Raw genomic sequence first — 22,982 nt, 5'->3', positions numbered from 1 at the left:
TCGGTGTTTCAATTAGGTTTTTTGCCAGTGCAACGTAACGCCATTTCCCCGTAAATAAAACCTCAGTAATTTTTAACTTTTAAAATTTTAAAACAGGTATAATTTATCAACACTTTCCATCAAGGATATACACATAAAAGGGATTTACAATTAAATTAATCTTAAATAACTGCATTCTATGCACACTTCAATTTTGTCATTGGTAAACTATAAGTTGAAAACTTACCTGCATGGTACAAAAATACTTATTACCTAGAGCAGATGAATTGAATCATCCTAGTTGGTAACGTAGTATAAAAATTATTCTAGAAAACTCTTAAAAAATGAGATAAGTACAAAGTCTTTTGGTGAGGTAATACAAGGAATCATTTGAATACAAAATAAACTGGCTGTAGCCACAAAAACGCAATAATTTGGCACATAGTTCCTGACATAATTAGACGGCTTAAAAAATTGTTAACTATACCTCGATTGGTGAAGGTGAATTTTAAGTTAGAGCACTTCCACCGGCTAATAACGCTTCTTCGACAATAAGCATTTTTTACTTTGGCCCTTTTCCGATATGTTAATCCCAGCGGAAATGTGGTGCGCCAAACTTTTCATAAATAAATCAAAATGCGTTAATATTTGCGAAATCGCATGAGATATCGGAGCGAAATGTAAGGGTTGACGACTACAGAGCATACATAAAAAAATCAGATCCGCCATTGACGTGCGTAGCAATTCATTAAAAAATGCCACTTTATTGTTAAAATAAAACAAGTTTTGATTTGTTTCTTCGGTTATGGAGAAGAAAGCTCTTTTCATTTTTTTCCACATGACGAAACGCTTTCTAGTAAAAAAATAAAAACAATTTTCATGCACCCCTTAACGTGGCCGTGAACGAACAATCGTCAATTGAATTTGAAATCGATGACTTTCTTTTATAACAATCCAGACTCCGGCTAGGACTTTTCATTAAAATCGCCAATCTCAAATTTTGCATTGAAATACGAATTCATTCGCGATAAGTTAGCAACCTGGGCCAAAGCGATTTTAATGTTTTAGGTAGAGTTCACAAAAATAGATTTCGTCTTCGTTGAATTCAAAGAGTTTTTTTATTCTCTAAAATGCAGTGGTGTACTCGGCAACTTTCGGTGTCCTACTATTTCGATTGTACGCCCTATAATTACCAACATTTGAGAAATGTCGTTCAAATATCTCAGTCAGCTTCGTAGCGAATTCATTCTTTAAACAACACTTAAACACCCTCCATTTTCCAGTGTGTGGAAATTTCGAAAAAGTGCCGAAGGGAGAAATGCTTATTTTCTAAAGTTTTTTTGCCGTTAGAAATAGATCAACAACTTCAAAATCGCCAAGTATAAGTGCACCACTATTACTAACTTAATTATTACAAACTAAAAGTTGAATTCATTAACGGTAGGTATTGTTACGTGACATTTTGAAATGCCCAGTTTTAAGCTATACTGAGTGATATGATTTATTATTTATCTCCTCTAGTTACGACTTTCGAGCCTGATTTAAAACATAAATCCTATTTCTCAATGAACCCTGTTTAACTTCTTTGGCGGGATTTACACGAAATCGAGGTTCCTCCAAATCAACAATAAAACGGTATTCAAACGTCCATTACTGTTTTCTTTTCCTTCAGTTTTCGGTTTTGATGAACAAATGGATATGGAAGATCAAGATTTATCACCTAGAGCAATAGAAAATAATTCGGCTTTCCTAGACGACATAAATCTACTATCGCATTTTACGACAAGACGACAATTTTCATAAAAAAACTTCGATGACTCTGAGAGCTAAAATATGTTTCGCTTTCTACGCACATAACCCTGCAATGTAGACTATATAGCATTAATCTTTCTGTACAATTTATATTTAAAAAAAGTTTTGAACACCATCGCTAGACCCAGTACTGGTTTCTTCGAAGCATAATGCTTTTTGAAGCTTGATCCGAAGAATTGTCAACACTACTCCAGTCATCTGGAAGTTCGTCGGTAACCCCGTACGGATACCCAGCATGAGGGGAGGGTGAATCAAATTCTGTAATCCCCAAGGGGGTTACTTTACATTGAGGGGGGGCAGCAGGAGGAGGAGCCAGGCTCAAAGATTTCACTGGAGATTGAAGCAACCTATCTGGCGGTCTCGGTAGCGGCGCCAGGGGTAAATCTTCTTTGTGGCTCGTGTCCCGTTCTATTCCTTTGCACTTGATAATGATTACAATAACGATGGTGGTTACAACGATGGCTAAGACGATGGTTACTGGAAAATTGAGAAACAAGAATGAACGCCACACCTCCACAGGCAACTAAGAAAAAATATCGATGCCTACCTATCGCGTACATACCTATAAGAACGTAATCTCTGGCCATATTGGGAGTGGTAAGCAGGACGTCACCTTCGTGTCCTTCGGGATCACTTGGTTCCGGTAGTACCGTCACTATTTCGCTGTTTTTGGGAGTAACTATAACTTTCAACTCACCCTGGGCTGGCTGAAATATACTGGCTGAAAGCGTAAATAGAATTTTGTCACTAAGACCATTTTGGGGCACCTCAACGTCTTTCACGTCTAAGTGTATCAAGCCACCTTGAATTTCTTCGTGGGTGAAGCTCTTCACTAAAGTGTCTAAGACATGTCGCTTTTCCCCAGAACTCCGAATAATCTTTCTTATTTGGCAAAACGGCGGCAGGTAATTCACCGCATATCTCGGATTGCTTCCGGTAAATTTAGCTAGAGAAGTGGCATCCAAGTAATTCGTGCTTAGCTTCGTGATCTTGCCAGCTCGCACTAGACAGTCATGAACCTGCATGAAGGGTTTCACGTCGACATGGAGCTCTACATCGTGCTTAAAAGTGATATTTCCCACTATAATCTGGCCCGTCAATGTGAAACTATCGTTGGAAGTAGTGGTATCCAATTGTAAATACATCATGTGATTCTTAAGCAAATCACTGTGACTGAACATCGTAGTCTGATTGTTTTCTTTAAAAATGACGCCGTGATTTGGACCCTTAGAAACGACATAAACTATCTTCCTGACGTCGGTATTGGTGTCCACAAATATATTCTGAGCATTTAGAAACCCGACATTGGTGCCTTGCCTCACCTGAATTGGAAGTCCGGGTTTTATAGTAATGCTAACGGGAATTACCACGATGTTAAAGAAAGTGAATTCGGGTTTAAATTTTTCATCCCAAATCCTCAAATGAAACGAATCTTTTAGGATTGCACTTTCATGTGTGTAAACCAGTCGGTTTTGATCAACATCCGCTTGGGTGAAGTGGTTCACTGGCTCCAAATTTGGCATAAGCAACAATGTGCCGCTAGACGGTCCGTTGACCAAATCATACTTGATATCTTTGGAAGGAGTATCTGCATCTTCGGTGCACAACTCTTCTCTCGTAATCGTATGATTTTCTCCTTGGACAACTGTAAAACTCGGTGCGGGAGTCACAAGTCGAAAAGGTTGATCGTTCACTGGGTTAACAGTTATATTTGCGGTCAAGTTGCAGAGCATGATATAACCCGGCACCAAATACAGGGAGAATCTCACTTCATCGGAAACCGTATCCGAATTGTCGTGTTCATAAAAAACTTGTCCAGATTCTAATTGTTGCTGAGTGAAAGTCATGAGTCCGCTATTTCTGTCGTTCTGCAAAAATATCCGACCATGTCTTGGATTTTCCGCCGAGACGTGAATGACAGGAGATCTAAATCCCGCGTGCATTTCTAAAAATGTCACCACTTCTGTGAGGTTCAAATGGATGCTCGTCATGCCTCCTTCCTCCACTACTATTTTAGGAATTTGCACATACGAATCTAGCCCTCCAGAAGATACTGATATGTCTATTCGAAATATCTGTGAGAAAGAGAAAAAGCAAATCTACAACCGGCCCACGTACGGATATCTGTAAAACGTACCTCGTTTTCCAAAACTGGTGCTAAGTAAGCTCTGACGCTGAATACAAAAGAATCATTGGCATATAAGTCTGAGAATGGACGTAAATGTTCGTAGTAAATCGTCCCATTGTCAATGGCCTCCTGAGTAAAATTCGACACGAGGCTATTGTACTCCCGCGTTTCTGACTTCATCATCAACCTTCCCAGCGTGGGGGCTCTAACTATTTCATACCAAATCCTTCTGCCGTCCGAATTTTTGGTCAGCAAATTATCGTTTGTTATTACTTTTTTTTGCAACGGAAATATGTATAGTGGTTTGTTAGTGAAAAGCTTCATCTGTAACTTCTTAGTTCTAATTTCGAACAAATAATCTTTCGTTGTGTGCAGCCCATCGCTCACATTGAAAATGAACCTTGCCCTCGAGCCATCTGAAATATTGCAATAATTTCGATTAATGGAGTCTTCCATTGCGCATTTTACGCACTGTGATGCTTGAATATAACTAGACCCTTGTCCACCGCTTCCTGTGTAAAGTAATTCAAGGGTGTTTTATCGTCGGTAATTAAGGAAACGTTGCCCCACCAGCAGCTCTGGACGTGGTATTTTAAAGTCTCTTTAGGTCTGTCATCATCAATGGTAGCTACAGAATAAGCGACATATTACAAGGGAAAATTTACTTTGAGCAGCGTTCTCACTGGTTCAGTTAGATGAAAAGGAAAATTAATGCTTGTTCTCACGTGCCCATTTTTATCAAAATCAGTTTGGATTAATTAATTGTTTCAACAACGTCCCTGTAATTATGCAATAAAATGTTTGTTTATTCATCGCACCACGTAAAAACCACCCAAAAAGGCAATATATTGCTCCTTTTACTTTAGAAATATTAAAACATTTTTCAAGATTGATTTTTCTGTATTGGTCAGTCAAACTAAACAAAAAGCCTCCTTTTCCGTTTTACTGAATGCCTAAATGGCTGAAAAGACGTTCCCACGTTCAATATGTGTTCAATTTAACCAAACTCAAACTGATTAAAGGATACTGACTACTGAGATAAAAAAAAGCGACAACTTTGTGAGACTAAAAAGGTGATTCATCTAAACTGATCTATAGAAGTAGATAGAGGAGAACCAACGCATTCATTTTCCTTCATTGAAAATGCGATTCAGCGAGACTGGTCCTGCATCATTTTCAGTGATTCAGGTCGAGTGAAAAAAAACTAAATTTTTTGGTTTTCCCGCGTCGATTTTTACCGATCAGAGATCAATCAACTTTTCAGTGACTTAGTTAAACTGAATATATTTATATTGAATATAGAACACATTTTCAGTCGTTTCGATCAATCTATGCTTTCAGTTGAAGCAAAACGAAAGTTTACTTTTGTTCGATTTGACTGATCAGTATGCTTTGGAAATGATTTTAAAATTTAGCCTCAGTTCGTCAGTATAGATCCCAAAAAAGAAACAGTTAAAATATCTCTTGGCTTTTGCTAATTTTGTGCGATTTGAGTTTTTACTAGTTATTAAGCTTTTGCGAAAATGATTCTTTAATTTCCTGACGAAACACAGATAATGAAAAAAGCTATACAGGGTGTAACATAAGTGGGGTTTTCCTTTCAACAGGACATAGGCCTCAAAAAACTAGGCAGTATTTTTATATAACATTTTTTTGAAATTTTCAAAAAAAACGAAACATGCGCAGATGAGTTTTAATACGTTTTGGTATAAACATCTAAATCCATTCCCGCATAAAGGAGTAATTCAATGTAAAGGAAATAAAAAGTCCCACAAAAAATGATCAGCTATTGCAGGAATGCAAAAAAAAACATTTAATATTTACTGTTTTTATGCAGTTTAGCCGCACCGCTTAAAAACCAGTCGTGAACTTGAGCTCCAGGTGTTCTTTTGATAAACAATCACTGTTGATACTATTAAATCGACGAAGGCCCTCAATCACTCGGATCGCGGATTGGTGGACATGTTGTTGATATACGGGAAGCGTCACCAGAGTGTTGTCGCAGCTTCGCGGTTGTATGGTGAGCCCCTTCCGGGAAGACATCATCCTGCAGCCCTTAGATTTGTTTATCTTGTTGGAGGACCTCGCGAAACCGGAAACCCAACAGCAATGCACGGTGGACATGCTGGAAGACCTAGGCCGCCTAGAATGGCACCCATCGAGGAGCATGTGTTAGATATCGTTCGGGACAGTCCAACTACCTGTACTGGAAGAATCGCAGAGCAAGTTCCTACATCTTACGTGGCAGTGTGGAGAATTTTAAATGAAACCAACTTTATCCCTATCACGTGCAACGGGTTTAAGCGTTAATGCCACAAGACCATCTCCCAAGAGCATACTTTTGTGAGCGACTTTTACAGGAAACCGCTAGTAATGAAATTTCCTGAATGAAGTTTCTTCTGGTAACGGACGAATCAATTTTTATCTATAACGGAATAAATAATTTTCGAAACTCGCACGTATGGACAATGGAAAATCCTCACGCTATCCGCCGAACTAATTTCCAGCAGAGATTTCCTTTAACCGTTTGGGCCGGCATGGTTAATAGCATGCTTATCGGGTCTCTTTGTCTTCCAGATCGAACGACGGGCTTAGACTATCTCCATTTTCCGGAACAGAACTTTCCTGAACTTCTCGAAAATGTGCCTTTAAATATTAGACATTCTGTGTGGTTTTTACGTGACGGCGATCCACCTCATTTTAGGCGCAAAGTATGGGACTTTTTAAATCTTCAATTTCCTAACGGGTGGATGGGTCGCAATAAGATGGCCCACAAGATCACCAGACCTTAATCCGTGTGATTTTTATTCGCGGGGTTGCGTGAAAAGTTTAGTGTTTACGAGTGAAATTAACACGGTGGAAGAATTGCGTGAACGGACGGAAAACGATGCAGAAATAATTGGAGGAAAATCATCTCTTCTAACAGCAGTTTGTGCAAATGGAACCAATGGAGACAATTTCGAACACCTTTCGTAGTCAGTTCCGGAGTGAGTTGTAGCACTCATTAAAACTTTCTTAAGCGCATATTTAGGTTGTTTTTGAGATTTCCAAAAGTATTATATAAAAATATCGCTTAGTTTTCTGAGGTCTATGTCGTATTAAAAGGAAACCTTCTACTTATGTTATGCCCTGTATAAAAACTAGGCGGTATATTTATATGAGCTTTTGCATATAGTATTTTGTTAAGAGAGGTATTTCGTTAGCATTTCTACATGTGTTAAGAAACCTAACAGGGAAAGAGGAAAATATTCGAATATTTCGCAAGAAATACAACGCTAGGTACATTTCTCCTAAATAATTTTACAATTATTAATTATAAGGACCTTTTTAAAATAATTAATTTCTTGGAAATCATCAAACTGATTAGGGAGAACGAAGCTTTACTGACTTACTCTTTCTTACCTAACATGGTATTGGTAATAACACCGGTCCCCCCTTCCCACATTTCCAATCCAGTATTATTAACAAGTTTCGGAATATGGTCATTAACAGGAAGCACCGTCACTCTGAGCACAGCAGGTTCGCTCTTTTTATCGCCTATATGTGCAATGAAGGTGGCATGGTCCTTCAGGTACTCGCTGCCATCATGCAAATATTCAACAGTACCACTTGTCAGATTGTTCGAAGTAAATGATTTCGATTTGGAACATTGCTTGTAAATTTGGATACAACCGTGCCTGAAATTTTCCTCGATCTTGAAAATCATTGGCATCGAGCGGTAGTACTCAGTCCCCACATATAGATTTATCGGAGACAACTGAATTGAGCCGCCCTCGTTGACCGTAATTTCATTGGTTCCCACATACCAATGCTCAGGAACAATTATAACGTCCAGTCGGACAGTATTTAACCACACTAAACCGTTGGTTACGTTGAAAATGATCGTATCTCTGGACTGGTTCACACCAGCTTGAATATAAAGTACACGATTTTCGTTTATTAGGTCTTGAGAAAATGAAGCCACATTGAGAATTTCACTCCCGTTCTTTGATTCGGATAAGATAGTGAGGTAGCCATATTGAGGGCTTTCACTTATATGATAAGTTATTATAGAAGCGACGACGTGGGCTTGAGTTATCTAGAAAAGAAGGCCTATTTCGAAACTAGAACTCATAAAGAAATATGCTCTTACCTCAATATTATCTCTAGTAATAAGAGCACTAGTAGATTCTTCTACGGTTAATTTCTTGAGTCTCTTCAGCAGCAAAGGTTCCCAGTATGACGAAGGCAAAATGAGCACTCCAATTTGAGCAACATTTACGGCATCCTTGCATCGTATTTTTAGCCCCACTTCATCTGCAGTACCGGAAGTTACGTCATTTTGGTACTTTACATGTCCCAAATTTACGTCTTCTTGTGTGAAATGTTTTAATATCTTGTTTTTGAAGTCGACAAGTCGTCCGAACGTTAAACCACCGGACACCTCATAGAAAACTGTAGAGTCTGTAGTGTGGAGATTGGTAAAGTAACACAGATGTTCTGGGGTGATCACAGCTGACCTGCCCGTTTCCACGATAAGCCTTTTGTTCACTTCGATGTGTATGAAGGGGCCCGAGGCCTGAATTTCCAGAATGCCGTTAACGTGGAATTGGCCATCCGTGACCCAGAGCCGGACTTTCGCATACTCCGGACCCTTGTGACTGAACAGAATTAACTTCTGATCTAAATCCTCTTGAGTAAATTCAGTGATGTTCCTGGACAAGTCTTTTATGTTAAATAGCTGTCCATTGGGAATTTCGCGGCAAGTGTATATAATTCCAGAGGGTTGAGTTCCGATGTCCAAATCAATATACTTCAAATCTTTGTCAGTTAGTAATTTCTCACCTCCGACAACCACTTGAAACACTTTGTCGATTAATCTTACAGGACTGTGGTCGTTTTTGAGGTGGACGTTGATTTGAAGTTGGCCTACATATTGGAAAGTTTCGTCAGTATTAGAAAGGGCCATAAATTTAAAACTATCTTGCTCGGTCTCCGAGCCGTCGTGAAGGTAAAAAATGAAATTCTCGTTAAGTTCTTGAACTGAAAATGATCGGGTATTATTCCGAACTCTGTCACCATTAACTGTTTGTAACATCCCGTGTTGTGGGGGCGATGTAACGTTGAATATTAAATCCGAGACGAAATTGGCGTTTATGTAAAGATGAGCTCGATCAATTAAGGCCGACATGCCTTCTTCGACGTCCAGTTGCTTTATGTTCACTTGAACTTTGAATTTGTCCTCGTTCGAGGGGTAATATTTTAGAGTTACGTTGGCGGTGTTGTTGCCACAGCCAGGAGACTTTACCGATAAGAGCACAATATCGGTTACATCAGAAAATGCCTTCTGATGGAGTCTGTATCGTATGTTTTCCGATAAAACATCTTCTTGGGTGAAATTCTCGTAACACTTGATTTTATATTTAGACACAGCAGAGAATAAATAACCATATTGAGGATATTTCATGATCTCGTATATGACGGAAGCTGATGATTTCGTAGGTCTAGTTTCAAACCATAAAGATTTTGTGGTCACTGGAGCTTCCCAAACGCTGTCTAGTTCTAAAACTTTTGAAGATACCTGGTGCAATTTACATTCGACAAAAGTCAACCGAAATGTATACAATTGTGTCTTGTTGAGTGCCGTTCTAAATTGGAATTCATCAAACTGTGGTTCCCCTATGTAATGCCTGTAACGCACTTTGTGCTGCTTCAGGTCAGTGCTGGAAAAAACATCGGTGGCTTCCCACATACTCAAACTCTTCGTTGGTTCCCAGATATTAGGACTTCTATCCACTTCGACCTCCCCAAATGAGGGTTTCTTAATGATCTTAAACAAGACGTTGTAGTCAGAGTTGGGCACATTAGAAGTGTAGCTTAAGTTGTAAGGGGTCAGTATTTGGTACGTTTGATGTAACAGCTGTAGGCCCGTGTTCTTGTCCAGCCTCCAAACTTGAGGGGTGACCGAGACGCGGACCTTGTACACGGGACTCACTTCCACGCCGTCGGAAACTTCGAGGCAGACGTAAGAGTCAGCCGAGGTTGGGCTGGTGTGAACGAAAATGATCTTTTTCTTGTTAACGTCTTCTTGGGTGAAAGAATCCACCTTTGCGCCCAGTTTACGTAAGTGCTCAAAGTACCCTATGTCAGACTCTATAACACGGTAAACCAGTTCTGATGGATTATTATCCGGGTCTTCGGTTTTGAAGAGATCTGGAGTTATTACTTTCTTCGCCCCCTAAAATTGTAACATAAACTGAAAATATGGAGGCGAGGGTAGTTTTTTTACGCTGTAAGATTAAGGAAGATCGTTCGCTAGTGGTTTGACCAAAACATTATCTACTTCTCAATACATGCCTACTTTTCTTATACGGAAAAATGCTATTAGCGTCAAATAATACACAGCCGTGAAAATTAAACAGAAAGAAATTAAATGTATTTCTAAAACTTACCTTTTGGAATTTAGCACTGAATTGCCGTCAAAATCAAAAGTTAGCATTTCCAAAATCATTAAAACCTTAGGCATGTGGAGGTTAAAATAATAAAATAACATAGGCAAGGCTTCATTCAATCATCAGCATGCTAAATCCAAAACTTCCATTACCTGAACCACTCTTAAAACTCTTGTTTCAGAGGTGTCAAATACAGGAGCATCATTTTTTGGCACAATATTTACAACCATTCCAAATCTAAACGATTTTATTCAAAGTCAATTATGAATCAAAAGACGCTTCTGGCGGGTACCCACCTGAAATTGCCTTGCAAATATACGGGCAGCGTAAAAGTGTCGGCAGCCGCAAATGCCACAGCTAAAGCTATGCTGTCTCGTCTTTCTTCCGAACCATCGTGAACGTAATGCACCTTATCTCTGGCTACATCCAAGAGCGAGAAATTCTGTTTCTGAGGCCAACCGTCCACTGTGACGGCCCCATGGTCCGGGCCTTGCTGAACCGAGAAGGTCACACCTCCGTCCTGTATACCATATTTCTTGTAATCGAGGACGAGGTGGAGATTTGTGGTGGTTATTATTTCGCTGCCTCCTTCCAAAACTTCTAAGGGCTCGACACTCAAAAGTTCCAGTTCAGTAGCCAAGCTCGAAGCTCTTGAATATACTGAGTATCCCTCAGTATAATTCCGTTGCAGACAGTCGGTCTCGTGGCTATTTCGGCAAATGCACTGGAAGGAATCTAGGCCCCGCTGAAGGCATTTGGCATCCGATTGACATGGGTGACGTAAACATGGATAATTCCAAACGCATCCCGGCAGTAAACCGTCCGAGGACTACGATATGTCCAGAAATTAATTTTCCAAATTAAATAACACGATATATAACTTACCTGCACGTCTGGTAATCCACGTTTGACTTCGACAATGTAAAGGTTGCGGATGCAACCCTTAAATCCTAAATCACAGGCCACTCCACAACCTTTTTGAGTCGCTCTAAATTTCTTGCTAGCCTCTAAACCTCCTATATATGAAATTTCCGACAGTTGAACCAATGAGGCGTGGAGGTTCCTGCCGAACTCCACGTGATCGTTTATCGAAAGCTCTATGGTTGTTGATGATAGGCGGAAGCTAACCTAACGAACATTACTAATGAGAAGGAATCCTTGCAAGTTATTTTCATACGCACCTGATTCCATTTACCATCAGCTGCTGTTTTGTGGGGCAAAGAAAGTTTAACGGGTCTCTCGTTCAATTTAACAGTCGCGCTCAAAGTAAAGTTCGAAATTTCCAGGAGCAAAAAATCTTGTTTCGCCGTTCCAGGATTGTAAAAGATTAACCCATCGCCCATCTAAAATTGACGATTAAATCTCATCAATAAAAATTTTTGGACTTTTAACGGAAACAAACCAATGTCTTTATGTCCAACTTCAAGCTAAAATCCTTAAATTTGGTCTTTTGGGGAATGATTAAGAAGGCATCGTCCTCAACGAAACTTATAGGGTGCTCCACGGAGGCCTCGAATTCAGCCGCGCAGTTCCAAGTGATGGCCTCTACGATCGCTTGAGACTGCCGTTGCCTGGCAGTCTCAAGAACTGCTAGATCATTATATTTTAACTAAAATTAAATGTTTCAATAGCATTAGCGATATTTCAGATCTTATTGACTTATACCCCGGAGATGCATCCTCTAAACGTTTTGATATGTCCAAAGAATAAATCAGAATTATTCTTGTTCCGATGGTCCCCCACGAACAACCCATAATGAATATTTAATTCGAAGTGTTTTCCTGGAATCTTTGCACTGTAAATAAAAGTGTCTAACGTAAAAATATACCCTCTTTATCTGCGTGTCTGCAGTAAACTTGAGCTTTTATTGGCAAAGAAAATAACAATTTCGGAGGGAATTTATATCCCTGTAGATCCAGAACTATTTCCCTTGGCGTCAAATGCTCAAAAAAATAAAATATATATTTGCCGGCTAAATTTGGATATAAATCTGGATTTTAAGTTAAAATGCCAAATTTTACCCTACGCTTATCCCTAGTTTCTCGGTGATTTAATAAAACAGCCCTCTATGGGAAGTAAAATGAGATTCTTTATTTAATAGGACCGAAGATAAATAACTGGATACGTACAACTAAACTACGAGGGCGTAAGAATAATCTACGGGCTCGTGAAAAATAAATTACGAGTGTGTGATAAATAACCACCCACACGTTAAAATAAACTACGAGCGTGTAACAAGCTATCTGGGGGCACGTGAAATATGAACTACGAGCCCGTAAAAATGAACTATGAGCAAGTAAACATATAAGCATCTACTCTCTATGTGCTTCTGTAATGTTGACAGAAAATTTTTTGAATTTATTCAATATGCATATACAGGGTGCAACATAAGCGGGGGTTTTCCTTTCAACACGACATAGGCCTCAAAAAACTAGGCAGTATTTTTATATAACATTTTTTTGAAATTTTCAAAAAAAACGAAACATGCGCAGATGAGTTTTAATACGTTTTGGTATAAACATCTAAATCCATTCCCGCATAAAGGAGTAATTCAATGTAAAGGAAATAAAAAGTCCCACAAAAAATGATCAGCTATTGCAGGAATGCAAAAAAAAACATTTAATATTTACTGTTTTTATGCAGTTTAGCCGCACCGCTTAAAAACCAGTCGCGAACTTGAGCTCCAGGTGTTCTTTTGATAAACAATCACTGTTGATACTATTAAATCGACGAAGGCCCTCAATCACTCGGATCGCGGATTGGTGGACATGTTGTTGATATACGGGAAGCGTCACCAGAGTGTTGTCGCAGCTTCGCGGTTGTATGGTGAGCCCCTTCCGGGAAGACATCATCCTGCAGCCCTTAGATTTGTTTATCTTGTTGGAAGACCTCGCGAAACCGGAAACCCAACAGCAATGCACGGCGGACATGCTGGAAGACCTAGGCCGCCCAGAATGGCACCCATCGAGGAGCATGTGTTAGATATCGTTCGGGACAGTCCAACTACCTGTACTGGAAGAATCGCAGAGCAAGTTCCTACATCTTACGTGGCAGTGTGGAGAATTTTAAATGAAACCAACTTTATCCCTATCACGTGCAACGAGTTGAAGTGTTAATGCCACAAGACCATCTCCCAAGAGCATACTTTTGTGAGCGACTTTTACAGGAAACCGCTAGTAATGAAATTTCCTTAAGTTTCTTCTGGTAACGGACGAATCAATTTTTATCTATAACGGAATAAATAATTTTCGAAACTCGCACGTATGGACAATGGAAAATCCTCACGCTATCCGCCGAACTAATTTCCAGCAGAGATTTCCTTTAAACGTTTGGGCCGGCATGGTTAATAGCATGCTTATCGGGTCTCTTTGTCTTCCAGATCGAACGACGGGCTTAGACTATCTCCATTTTCCGGAACAGAACTTTCCTGAACTTCTCGAAAATGTGCCTTTAAATATTAGACATTCTGTGTGGTTTTTACGTGACGGCGATCCACCTCATTTTAGGCGCAAAGTATGGGACTTTTTAAATCTTCAATTTCCTAACGGGTGGATGGGTCGCAATAAGATGGCCCACAAGATCACCAGACCTTAATCCGTGTGATTTTTATTCGTGGGGTTGCGTGAAAAGTTTAGGGTTTATGAGTGAAATTAACACGGTGGAAGAATTGCGTGAACGGACGGAAAACGATGCAGAAATAATTGGAGGAAAATCATCTCTTCTAACAGCAGTTTGTGCAAATGGAACCAACGGAGGCAATTTCGAACACCTTTCGTAGTCAGTTCCGGAGTGAGTTGTAGCACTCATTAAAACTTTCATAGGCCCATATTTAGGTTGTTTTTGAGATTTCGAAAAAATGTTATATAAAAATATTGCTTAGTTTTTTGAGGTCTATGTTATGTTAAAAAAAAATCTTACTTATGTTACACCCTGTATACATCATGAGGGTACTTAAACGCAGCTTTCTAGTACTTCTTTTCTCTAGGAAAAATCTAAAATAGGAAATCAATAAAATACAATTTTTTACTTAGTTAATTTGCGTTTTTTCCTGATGCACTTGCAAATAGTGAACCTGTCGTAACACTAAGGAATTTAATAAATCCTGATCTCTTCTCATCGATGATGGAAACTTGAAACGATCAATTTGATTGCTACTTACTGGATTTTTCGAGCTTTATCAATGACCATAGATAAATTCCCCTCTCTTCTAGTAATTGTAACATCGTGCCATTTGAAATCATTTAGTTTGGTCGACCCATGTGATATGAGCTCAGCTTCTCCGGACCCCAGGTTAACAACCACTCGAACTCTGCCATTTTCCAGATCAACCTTACAATAATCGGTTACTCCGGCCACTAATAGGATCAATGTATCTGCGAGTCGAGTCTTGAACTTGAACGTTATTTCGAAAGATGTTTTTATTTCTTCAAATGGGATCGAAATGTAACTATTTCCATAGAACGAAGCTGGAAAATGCAATCCCTGATAAGGTAACGTTGTGGTTACATGGGGAGTAACTGTTATAGTAATTCGGTGAAAAGAATTAATTAAATTATATCTAAATGTGAAGAAAATTGTTTAATAAACCTCCTCAGTGGGTAATAATCATGCTGCCCAGAAATCACCCTGTAGTCGTTTCCATTAGTTAAATTAGTTCACATACAGTGGCGGAAAAAAGTATTTAGACACCGCTTCAGTCAGAGTATAAAGGTTTCCTAACTGAACTGTTGATCGTATTTAATAATCTGTACATAAAATACAAATCCCATAGCAAGTTTTTCAAATTAATTTATTATTTATTAACAATACAAATATAAACATTAATAACAATAAATTATGAAAAACTAACTACGAAGGACAACGGGAAAAAAGTATTTAGGCACATTCTGTAAGATGTAATAACAAGATGCAAAAATTTTTTAGAATATTTTGTGGGGTTCCCTTGGGACTTCATGACAGCTTCCAACCGTATATAGAGATATGTTTCATAGTCATTGATACCAATCAGAAGATGGTGAAAATTATTATCGAGAAGAGTCCTCTAGCCTTACAGTATACTGACAATGCTGCTAGAGGCATACCAGCTTCAATAGGGCATCAGGATGAGGAGATAATATATCTGGCTCTTTTGGAGGCAAGAAATTTTTTCACTTTAAATAAAAACCCCAAGTCGGATGGCTGCCAAACCCTCTCCGCCGCATGTGTGCACCAATATAGTTATACAGGGTGTCCCAGAAATAAGTGCCACAATTTCAGCAAGCAACAGAACTCATCAACAAGAACAACTTACAACATAAGTTTTTTTTTAAGTCACATGTACTTCCGGTATTTTTACCCATTAAAATCGCTCTATGGGTTCAAAAAAAAAATACAAATAAACCCTGGATATATTGTTGATGTTTTCTTATCGTAAAGCTTTTTTAAGGATAAGTCGTGAACGTAATAAAAATAATAATTTATTTTCAAAAATAATTTATTATAAAACGAATTACCATCCATACACATTAAGTGAATCCGGCAACAATTCAGGACTTAAGAACTGCCCGTGCTAATTGGATCTCCTCTGTATATAAAAAATACGCTATCGTATACTATCTAAAGCAGGGAATCTGTTAGTCTATGCTAGGATTGCAATAACTAAGCATACAGTGAGTGACGTTAATCTTTGAGCAACGCACAGTATGTCTTTCAAAAGCTCACATCTCGGTAATTATTTGGTGTATCGTGTCATTTTAGCTCTTGAATCAGGAAGACAACGTCAAAGTCTGAATCCTCAAAATTTGAGCAAAATCAATGTTCCGGATTCGAATTCATTGAAGAATATGTGGAATTGCAGCACAGTGACGCGTTACATTGATCTGCGAACACGCCGATGATGCCAGAGCTCGCACGTGAGCCGTGGGAACCTTACGCGTTACAACTTGTTTCTGCTGATACAACTAGAAAGATTTAGCTAGGAATCGTTAGAGTTTTCGTCGAGATTCAGAAAGGTTTTAATATACGTATGAAGGATTTAGGATCCAGATCGAGATGCAATCTGTATTATATAGATTATAAGTTAAGGAGTTGAAAGTAACCGAAGGCCATTCACGGTAATGACACATCCATGATCGTTGTTGATGATTGCCCTGGGTTCTGGCCAGATGTGAGCGTAACTGTCCGTCAGGGAGGGCGGCTTACAGGCCCCTTTTTGAGCTTTAGAAAGAGTACGCCCGTGGTTTACAGCCATGGATGGGTCTACTTAAGGGTTGGAAGAATGAGAAGCACTCTCTTTTCTATTCATTACTGATCGACTTCTGGATCTTCGGCCCGTCACTCGAGACTAAGAAGTCGCGCCCGCGTCTATTTCTCTTTGTAAACTCTACTGATCTGCCTAATTATCCAACATATGTATCGCTAAGTTAACGTGATTATTATTGAAGAACCCCAACGTTCCCCTAAACACCAACGGAAAAACCTACATGCATGTGGGGTTCGTGGTTGGAAGGTGGAAAAAAAAACGATGCAAGTTCTCGAAACACTCCTTTACTCCCCGTAACCCAAAAACGGAATCCCCGATACAACCCAGTTTCAACACCCAGGAGACATCCCCTCTTCGTGAGAGAACCACTAGGATGGAAGGGCTGTCCACTCTTTTTCTCACTGGACCCAAACCCTTAAGCATTTTTCTCACTTACGCTGAAGGAGCTTATAAACAACCCTCTCTTCCCACATTAATCTTGGGACCAAAAGCCTGTACCACTTTCAGATAATGCCGATTAATGATCTGAACATAAACAAGAAATGCGAGGGGATTCATAACAGCCTTTTACCGTTTTCTCACACTTATCTTAGGGGGAATTTAGAGCCAAAACCCCGTGATATTTTCAGATAATTGATTAATAGTCCTAACATAGACGAAGAATGCTCACGTGCGCAACACTCACATTTGGATAGATGAAAATTCCCATGATATAAGGACTCGCAATATTCAAGAGAAATTTTCAATAAATATATGGGCTGGAATAATTGATGGTGGGCTCATTAGCTCTTACCAGATCGATTAGATGGTAGAAGTTATTTGCAGTTTTTAAATAACGAGCTAAGTCATTTATTGGAAGATGTTTCGCTGGAAATTCGTGGAAACGTGGTATTTTCACGATGGTGCTCCTTGCCGTAACGCTCGAGTTGTGCGAGAACGGTCAAATGGGCACTTTCCCGGTAGGTGAATTGGTCGAAATGTTTCTGTTGCGCGGTCCCGCTCGATCCCCAGATGTAAGTCCTTGCGATTTTTATTTATGGGACAATTATATGACCATTCCCCACATGAAGGTAATAACGCATGTCCCTCGTGTCGACAATAGCAATACCACGCTCCAGAGTCAGCACTTTCAGCATGTTTTAATTATAAAAGCTCAGGACGATTAGCGTATTCATTCATTAGGTATTTTCTTCCGGGGAGGGCAAACTTGCGTTCCATACATCCAAATGAAGTACGTTTTTACCCTTCGTATTTGATTTTAAAAGGTAAAGTTCGAAAGGGCTTAACGTAACTGGGCCATACGAAACAGATAGCGTATTTTACTCCAATAGATACAATTGAGGAACCACGAGGACGTGTTGGAAATGCCTCCAGAATGATTCGAAATGATAGGGAAGCGTTGCTGAGGGCGGAAGAAAATTTCCAACGCCGAATGCAATTAAGCCTTGAGAATAACCGTTGGATTTGTTAAATTACAAATCAATGTGCAAAACTAAAATCTAAACATTAATAAATAATAATTTCGGCATGGGCTGACTCACATTGTGTACGCACCAAGCTGACTCAGGTGTGTATAAAAAGGGAAATATTTCTTCTAATTTTTCACGATACTCATCTGCAGTAGTGCTTCTGCCGTTTGCAAGTAAAGTCGGTGGGTGCATTCTTGTTTCGTTAATCCCAGTTTCCACTAAATATCCTCATAATTTCCCATAATAATGGAAGACATTCTGAACCCTCAGTGCAACCTCTTGCATGAGTGAGTCAAAAATGTGAATCGTTTTAGCAGTAAATAAGGCAAAACCCCAGTAACTCCTCCTACTCACAGTATAAGTCGCGGGAGTATTCGGACCTCATTAATTGTCTACTTTAAATTGTGAATATTCGTTTATTAATTATTAACAGGAATGTGTAATAGAATTACTAAGACGGTCTGACACACTGCTAATTTTTTTGAACGTTGAATTCCAGAATTATTCCAAACATCAAGTAGTTTTACTTTTAAAGTCTCTTTGTTTTTAATCTCGTAGTTTCTTAGTTTTTTCCCATACCTGCCTAAAGAAATTCTCAACGGGGCTTAGGTCGGGACTCTGGGGAGGAGTAGTTAAAGTGTGTGGTACACCGTATAAGACCCATTGCTTCACAATGTAAGCTGTGCGTTTCGGGTCGTTATCACGTTGGAAATAACAATGATTTTCCAGCCCCAACTTTACTGCACCAGATGACAAATTTTTCCGTACAATATTCAAGTAACTAGTTTTGTTCGTGATTCCGTCTGTGGACAGTAAATCGCCGTTTGCTGACATAGAGTCCCATGTCATGACGCAACCACCTCCGTGCCTGACTGTACCTTTTAAATTTAAAAATAAATATCTAATCTTCTATCTAAATCTTCTTCTTTATTTCTTTAAGGGCTCATTTTTCCTCATACGAAGTGAGTATTGTAGGACCACCCTTGCGTTGTTCATTTAGTAGATTTCCAGTTGTTTTAGTATATTTTGGTATTTGATTGCATTTACTGTGCCTTCAATAAAATGCAATTCTCCCACTCCTTTGGCGGACGTACAACCCCGCGCCATAATGCCTCGCGGAAATTTTACAGTTCCCTTAATACAGTCCTTATGGAAAGCTTCATTTTTATTTCGAATCACAAGCTTTCGGTAATCTCCTACATCATCATCAAATCTGCTTTCGTCGCTGTACATTACTTTGCTCCAATCATTGTCCATAACAGTTTTGATCTGGTCCAAGTGAAGCGGTTTTTGATTTGAGCCGCCGTTAATGATGGTTTTTCCTTGGCCTTTAAATAAATTAGTTCAGAATAGTTGTGACAGTTGTTGTAAAACGTACCTTGTAAAAATTCAAACCACCTTTGTGGATATATTTACGGCAACATTCTCTGGAAACATTTAAACCACATTCATTACTCCACTTTGCAGTGATTTCTCGCAAAGTATTTCTTCTTCCTGTCTTACACATTTTAATCAAACGTCTCGAGTTTCTTTCGGGAACAACTTTTGGTCGGCCTGAATTCTTTCCACGTACGTTAATATTTGCGGTCTCTCCGTATTTTTTAATTATATTGAACACGCTCGTCGTTGAGAGAGACAATTCTTTTGCTACCTCACGCATTGTTTTACCTTTGAGGCACTGAGCAATTATAATTTCCCTCACTTTTGTACCAACAGCTTTTCAGCGTACCATTACTTCCATTAAATTTACGAAAAATCCCTATTATTTGTGATTCTGACAACTGAACTTGTTTCGCCGTGGTGTACTTGTGACTCATGTGTTTTTCTATTATCTTCTTATCGCCAGAAATTCTAAACAGATACGAATAGTAAAAATTTAATAATCCGAGAGGAATACATGCTTGTTCCAATATTTAGTTGTCGGGGTTCTATGACGAGTGAGTATTTAGACAAACATTGGGCAATTAAATATTTATAATTTCGAAGTTAAAATAATTCAAATCTACTGATGAAGCTTACTCGAATCCATTTTAATGGCAAGAAGTTATTAAAAATTTTAAAAAGAGGATTTTTTTTAACAATCACTGCTTGTTCCAACATGTAGTTGTTAGGGCTAGTAGTGAGTAAGTAATATAGCATCAAGATTCTAAATAAGTCAACTAAGACTTTAAGACACAAGTGCTTATTACAATCTTAAAAAAAAAGGAAACTGCACATGAAAATGTCACTCGATTCATTCACCACCTTGATCGCGCAGCACGAGTCTGCGCCGTAACGCTCTATAACTTCTTCGAGTCCCTCCGAGCAGTACAGACGCCACAGCATCTCTAAAATTCTTCTTCAAAATGTTCTGCATTCAGAGGCAGGCCACATTCGCATAAAGTATTTGTTTTAGACGGTCCCGCATGCAAAAATGTACCATAGTCGATTCAGGACTCCTCGATGGCCATAAAACCCGACCATTTCCAGCGATCCAAGTGTGCTCACAATGCCACAACTTTTCGTCTACAACGGGCAGGGCAGTCGCCTTGTTGAAAGTAACTCTTTGCTCCATAATTAATCGATTGGTTGAAAATGTTGTAACATGTACGAATACATATGTTGATCAATCGGATTTTCAAAAAAGTGTGGTCCAATTACGCGATACTAAGAAATTGAGCACCATGCGTTTACCTGGCCGAATATTGCCGATTAAGAGTGATCCCGAAATGGGATTATGATGGCTCAGTACCATACATGCTGAGATGAAAAAATACCATTGATGGAGAACGTGGCTTCATCACAGAATAAAATGTCACGATGAAAGTATTGGTTATCCGTGATTTGAGCGCCCTATTCCCAGAAATTTAAACGTTTCGCTTAATCTCCTGGCTCTAAAGCGTGATTAAAAATTGGTCTGAAGAGATAAATTTTTAATTACCCCACCGAATCCGTTACAATAAGAGTCTCAGTGTCATCTTCATCTCGAGCTATCTTAGTTTTCTTTACGTCTAACACGTAGAATTCCTTGACCAATTTTTCTGCACCACCGTTTAAGACTTAAATACACCGAAACTTTTCATCAAAATCCTCGAATCGCTTTATCACCTTTGTCATAGCACTGTATCAGGTATATTCGTTGCTCCTACAACAACGTTGCGATTTAATTTAAGTCTTGTTTGCGATTACCATGAAAACGGGAATAAATTTTTGGGACTTAGAAAAATTTGCATCTACATGAATGTATTTTCGATATTTCTTTGCGACTAAAAAGAAAACTGAAACAGTGAGAACCGATTCGACTGCCTTGAAACAGGCAAAACTTTTATGAAGAATACATTTTTCTCGTAAAATGAAAAATAAGAAACTTTCTCCTGTTGGCAATCCTATATGGGGACCTACTGTACACTTAATAAAAAACTTAAAACATAATTATGGACCCGAATAAATGAAGTTTAAAGCAATCAATGAAAAAACCATTCAGTGTAAAATAGACAAACAGCAAAAAGGGCAAATAAATAAAATTTCTAAATTGGGAAATCTTGATAAGCTTATGGTCATGTGTGTGTATTCTCTCAAACTGATTTTTTCCTGGACGTATACATAGATTAAGTTAAACCACAAGTAACCTAATTGCCTTTACAGGAGCTTTGTATTAAATAGGTAATGCCATGTATATACATATGTATATACAAATATATATCATAATTACACTCTGACTGTAACGTATCCCAAAAAAATTAAGTGAAGTATTTAAAATTCTTGCGTTGTTCCTGCCTACATAAAGTATATAAAAATCAAGAGATAAGAGTATTATAGGACATCCTGATTATTCAAGTTCTCAATTAGCTAACACATGTGTTTCTCCTATTACCTAGGATAATGGGGGTTCTACTGTGGTTTATTTCCTCCTCAGAATTCGGGGGTGAAATACACGGTTGGTACATAGTTAAGAATTATTACTTTTCACCCTATATGCCCTCAAATGAAAAAGAAACTGCAGATATTTTAATTAGGCAAATTCATCAACACTAAATCCATATATCTATATATGGAAAATAGAAAGTCTGCGAAGATCCTACATTTTCTTGGCACAGGGAAACAGAAACCGAGAGACATGTCACCTATTTCTAAGAATAATAATAAATTCTTTAAAAATAAACTTAACATAACACCTACCATGTTCTGCTTTGAGTAGTATTGGAAATACCTGGATAAGGAAAGCAATCAAGGATAATCCAGATTTCATCTCGGAAAGAAATCTCTTGTCTACACTCACATTTTTACTATCCACACAAATTTGCAAAAATAGATTAAAAAGTCGTCACCTTTCATGGCTTAGACTGAATAGTAAACTGGATTTGGATCTGTATCTGGAACGACTGAGAAAGTGTATGCCTGCGTGCATAAAACACTGTCGAGCAACCAGAAATGACTGGAAACACTGTTGCCAAACTCCCTGTACCAGAAACAATCCAGATTTGATCACGGTCCAAGATATCATAAATTTAAATACCAATATCGATTATACATACATATGTAGTTATATTTTCTCCTAATCATAGCAGTTACGTTTGTTTTAAGCGTTAATTGAAAGAAATCGATTCGTTTTCCCACATGTTTTTCCGCGTTTATTATGCATGACCGCATCTTCAGCGAGTATATTCAAAGAAATGAACGAGAGTAAATTTGGCAACGACGTTAGAAGGTCATCACTCCTAGGATTTTTAAAAACGATATCAGTGCAGCCATTAGAGCCTTATGCATCTTTCAATGGAATTTCATTTGTCATTAGGTTTCTTTAATGATACCTAATTATTATAATTATTCAAAATTATATGACCATTCAATGATAACGCATCTGAAAACTAATGGTAATTGAAAGAATTCATTCCTTGCACAAAGTACTCCGGCGATGTAACATCTGCATTATGAAAATCCCT

General features: G+C 38.6%; 1 protein-coding gene across 1 annotated transcript; it reads right to left on the bottom strand.

Moving 5' to 3' along the window:
• Positions 1-66: 66 nt before the first annotated feature.
• Positions 67-22,432, bottom strand: kon (chondroitin sulfate proteoglycan 4-like protein). The gene is made up of 14 exons (XM_066296695.1): positions 22,219-22,432; positions 14,510-14,816; positions 12,016-12,145; positions 11,753-11,959; positions 11,532-11,693; positions 11,236-11,478; positions 10,647-11,179; positions 10,503-10,587; positions 8,052-10,136; positions 7,322-7,997; positions 4,392-4,547; positions 3,929-4,335; positions 2,354-3,866; positions 67-2,268 (listed from the first exon to the last, which is right to left on the bottom strand). The coding sequence occupies exons 1-14, from the start codon at positions 22,286-22,288 to the stop codon at positions 1,910-1,912; spliced, it is 6,933 nt and encodes a 2,310-aa protein (XP_066152792.1). The 5' UTR covers positions 22,289-22,432; the 3' UTR covers positions 67-1,909.
• Positions 22,433-22,982: the final 550 nt, after the last annotated feature.

Source organism: Euwallacea fornicatus, chromosome 26 (assembly GCF_040115645.1).
Source record: "Euwallacea fornicatus isolate EFF26 chromosome 26, ASM4011564v1, whole genome shotgun sequence".
NCBI classification, from domain to species: domain Eukaryota; kingdom Metazoa; phylum Arthropoda; class Insecta; order Coleoptera; family Curculionidae; genus Euwallacea; species Euwallacea fornicatus.
This window is presented reverse-complemented; position numbering and strand designations above follow the sequence as displayed.

Excerpts from the sequence above, each read along its gene's own strand:
- kon (XM_066296695.1), bottom strand. The coding sequence starts at position 22,288 with ATGAAATCTGGATTATCCTTGATTGCTTTCCTTATCCAGGTATTTCCA. Across the intron at positions 14,817-22,218 it reads ACTACTCAAAGCAGAACATG|CTTCGTTCTATGGAAATAGT; the intron begins GTAGGTGTTATG and ends TGCATTTTCCAG. Across the intron at positions 12,146-14,509 it reads GATAAAGCTCGAAAAATCCA|TGCAAAGATTCCAGGAAAAC; the intron begins GTAAGTAGCAAT and ends TTTTATTTACAG.